The sequence below is a fragment of the Hakea prostrata genome, chromosome 4 (assembly GCF_041222555.1).
Source record: "Hakea prostrata isolate BN-2017 chromosome 4, UWA_Hpros_2, whole genome shotgun sequence".
Lineage (NCBI taxonomy): Eukaryota > Viridiplantae > Streptophyta > Magnoliopsida > Proteales > Proteaceae > Hakea > Hakea prostrata.
The window spans coordinates 4062290-4066401 of NC_142603.1; the positions used below are offsets into that span (position 1 = coordinate 4062290).

Here is a 4112-nt window from a genome sequence, read left to right on the forward strand (position 1 = left end):
GGATTCATTCTTGCCAATATGAATCCTGATTCCGCCCCTGATCCTCATCACATTTTTCCTTTATCATATCATTATCTTCGCACGTCATCTTTACTATCTTGTATTGCTCTATAATATTTTGTAAATTATTCTTATTGTAGTTTCCCTAGCTAATAGGAGTAGACGAGGAGATGTTCATGTACAAATTACACTCTTTATCTTATCGTCAAAGTTAGACAATCATTAACACATGACATCATGGTGGATCTGGACTTTTAGGCCTGGGCCATCATGGTTGACGAGTTATCTTGTATGAGGAACAAGTCTGGACAGTGTTGAGCCCAGCACCAATGGGCCTGGGCTTTGAAAATCAAGCCCAGCCTAGTCATTACAAAGCACTTTTACTGCTTCAGTGGAAAGAAATTAATTATTAATCTGAATTCTGAAAGAATCCAATCGGAATGTGCAACGAACCACCACCCACTACCATTACCAAATTATAACTACTCGATCGATGTTCAGGGAAAGGGAAAAACAAAAATATAGCTCAGTAGCCCCCAATTAATAATAATAATAATAATAATAATAATCAAATATGAAACAGAAAACAAGTGGGAACTATACAATAAATAATAAAGAAATCAATTGAGATAAACAACTGAGAAGATCTGCTGCTGCTGTTACTGTTACTGTTACTCCCTCTCTCTCTCTCTCCCCTTAATACACAAGCAAGGCGCAGAGAGCTGCTCCTCCCAGCATCAACATGTTCTGAACGCCCCATATCTTCTCTACCCCATTCTGCAAATCAACCAAGAACAAACACAAAAGAAATAATAAATCATTATGAAAACCATTTCTGGAAACAACTGTGTCAGGCCCTCCAGGCCCAGGTCCGGCCCCGCCCAACAGCTCAAATAATGTCACCCGTAAATTACAAATTGGGCCCAGAAGACAGGCTGCTATGATCCTTCTTCACCTCGACATCTGTGCCCATCGCTAAAGACAATTTAGCTCTATCACCAGCTGCCAAAGCGCTCCAAAAGGACAGTGCCAGGGTGGAGTGGGCCCCACGATTTCTTTGTGCTTTGATTGTTCCAGAGGCTATAGGAAAAGTAAAGAAAGAAAGAAATAAAAAAAAGGCGAGGAGGAGAAGAAAAGTACCGCACTCTCGTCCGCTGCCGGAGCGGGGGCCATAATGTCAGAACTCGACCCAGGTGACTCGGCGGGTGGGGCAGGAGGGCTCACGGGTAGGGGAGATGGTGCCGGAGCGTGGTGCTTCTTCTTCGTTGTTGTTTTCTTCTTCTTCTTCTTCTTACTCGGTGCCGGCACAGGTGCAGGCACTTCCGCAGGTGGTGCCGACACAGGTGCTGCTGGAGGAACTTCAGGCGAAATTGCCGGTGCCGTTGTCGGTGCCGACACTGGAGGAGGCAATGTAGGAGTAGGAGATGGGGGAGACGAAACTGGTGTTGCAACTGGAGCTGGAGACTTGTGTTTGGGTGGAGCTGCTTTGGGAGCTTCAACTGGCGGAGACGAAACTGGTGCCGCTGTTGGTGTTGCTACTGGGGCTGGGGTTTTGGATGTGGAAGGTGCAGTTGCTACTGGAGCTGGGGTTTTAGACGTGGAAGGTGCAGTTGCTACTGGAGCTGGAGTTTTGGGCGTGGAAGGTGCAGTTGCTACTGGAGCTGGGGTTTTGGGCGTGGAAGGTGCTGTTGCAGCGGCGGTTGGCGATGAGACTGGCGCAGCTGGGGTCGCTGGTTTCGTCGGTGTTGTAGTGGGCGCTGCAGCAGGGGCTTGACCACCGACCCCAGCCACGGCTATACAGATGAAGATCAGAGCACAGATTCTGCTCCGCTCCATTGTTGTTCTCCTAAATTTCCCCAATAAACGTTGTTGCCGATGCTATGCAAAAGAGAGAGAGAGAGAGATGAGTGTGAGAGGGAGACAACAGGAGTGAGCATAAATAGAGAAAGTTGCTGCTGAGTGAGAGACGAGCCGGTTATAGAGAGAAAGAGAGAGAGAGAGAGAGAGAGAGAGAGTGGCGAAAAGTAAATTTCATTATTGGGGCCCATTAGGGCCCACGCGGGATTAACAAACCATAAGAGGCCAACGAGATGAGAGAGCTGCTGAGAGCGTACGGGCTTACCTGTCAGTCTGGGTGGGTGCAGATCTGCAGTCGTCGGGCCCCACCAATCCATGTGATACCATAAATAGTGTCGATGAGGTCCTGCAAAGCTCAATCACGTTAGTAACTAGTAAGTAATAACTAATAAGTAGTAAGTAGTTTTTCACCAAAAAAAAAGTAGTAAGTAGTAACGTTCCAATTTTTGATTTCTTTTGTCACAAGCTCGAGAAGTAACGGGCAGCAGCAGCAGCAGACGACAACGACAACTCACCCATTTGAGAGCGACGAATTACAGCTCAGAAGCTGCTGGTTGTGGTAGTGATGGGCCTCATGGCTTCGGCTGTGGGCCTTGTTTGTTTCCGGTTCTGTTTGCATGCATTGCATCTCTCTCTCTATTCATACTTAATTATTAAGGGTAACCAAAATTGGTTTAACGGTCACAATATATACTTTACTGACGGCGAGGTAACCAAAAAAGTTGGTTTGGCTATGACTTTCTGTTTTTTTCGCATGATATGATTTATGGGGTGATCTATCTTAGACACCCGACTCACCCGACCGTTACTCTATTTAATTTCCGTCGCTTTTAGTAGTTGTAGTGGCTTTTTTTTGAAAAACTTTGTGGAGCGATAATCATGAAAAGGGCCTTTCTCCAAGCCCAAGCTCATTTTTCCTGCAATGCAGGAGTTTCTTGCCGTTCCCAAACCTCGCACCCCAGCTCTCAAGCAGATCTGGGCTTGCATCAAGAAGCCCAACCTCCAGGTTCATCACCTCCGAGCCTGGATCTTCAATCCACATGTATGGATGGTTGCCAAATGTCAATTTGAAAAAATACGATCTTTCTTTCAAGCAAGATTAATATAAAAATGTTGCTGGTATAAAACCATCATTAACTGTCTTGTCTTTTTTTACACCAACAAGTTTATTTATTGTTAATCTTGCTCCAAAAAAGCATCGTGATTTCAAATTGACACTTGGCAACCATCCACCCATGTGGATTGAAATTAATTTCAATCCATGCAAGTAACATATTTGGACTCATCTCCCCCTCCTCTTTTCTTTCATTATCAGCCTCCCAACATAGAAGAGTTGGATTTTTCCTCGTTTAACAGTACTTATTGTGCTGTTATGTTCTTCGATATATGCTTCTTCATTTTCTCCAGTTGTTGCAGTTGAATGGTTCTTTTCCTCCCTCCCAGCACATTTGAGGTCTTTTAAAAGCTTTGTTCTGATGATTTCTAGCTTAATCATGAATAGACATCAAAATTTATACAGTTTGCATAGAAGAACACGGCAGTTTGACAGAACTTGGGCACATTTGGAGTGGGTATTTGGAAGCTGTAGTTGATCTTTCAAAACTCATCTGGGCAATGCAATGCAATGATGATAAGGTAATTGGTTGTGGTTGATTAGTCATGCATTGTTCACAATTTCAGGGAATCTCTTGTGGCCATGATTTTGTTGAACAATATTAAATCTTTTTTGTGTATTTTATTTGTGGTTTATTTTTTTGTTCATGATTGTGCATCTATATCCCAACAATGGGTATTCAAAGCCCACAAGTCCTAGGGGTCGAAGGAACGTATGATAGTTGAAGACGGAGATTTGAACACATGATCTTCCTAGAAGACAACCCCTACTACCCTTGTTGAATAAATTGCCAACCTTAGTTGGTGGGAAGTATTTTGCCGACTTAGCTTTTGTATAAAATGAAGGCGTGTGCTTTTTATAATAACAAATCTTGAAAACCGACACCAATCAAAAATCCGCTACAACAAGTATGCGAAGACTTTTAAAAAGGCTTTAATTCCTACTTTAGGACCCTTGCCTAGGATTCCATTGATGGCATTGAAATCCTTGAAGAAAGGATTAATTGTGCAATTTTATATACTAAATAGAAGGATGTGGTTAAAGTCTAAATCTTCAATAGTCTTTTAGTTTTTATCGAAATGATGTGCTTTAATCTTTAAGGAATGCATTTCTAAACTTCACTACTCTTTAATCAAGGTTT

The 4112-nt window shown here is 43.1% G+C and overlaps 1 protein-coding gene across 1 annotated transcript; it reads right to left on the reverse strand.

Moving 5' to 3' along the window:
• Nucleotides 1–324: 324 nt before the first annotated feature.
• On the reverse strand, nucleotides 325–1976 carry LOC149017179 (uncharacterized). Its single transcript, XM_089151500.1, has 2 exons — nucleotides 1141–1976; nucleotides 325–777 (listed from the first exon to the last, which is right to left on the reverse strand). Exons 1-2 carry the CDS (start codon nucleotides 1834–1836, stop codon nucleotides 697–699), a joined length of 777 nt encoding a protein of 258 aa, XP_089007626.1. The 5' UTR covers nucleotides 1837–1976; the 3' UTR covers nucleotides 325–696.
• Nucleotides 1977–4112: the final 2136 nt, after the last annotated feature.

Coding starts and splice junctions, on each gene's coding strand:
- LOC149017179 (XM_089151500.1), bottom strand. CDS start 1,836: ATGGAGCGGAGCAGAATCTGTGCTCTGATCTTCATCTGTATAGCCGTG. Junction 778..1,140: donor CGGCAGCGGACGAGAGTGCG/GTACTTTTCTTC, acceptor GTTGATTTGCAG/AATGGGGTAGAGAAGATATG.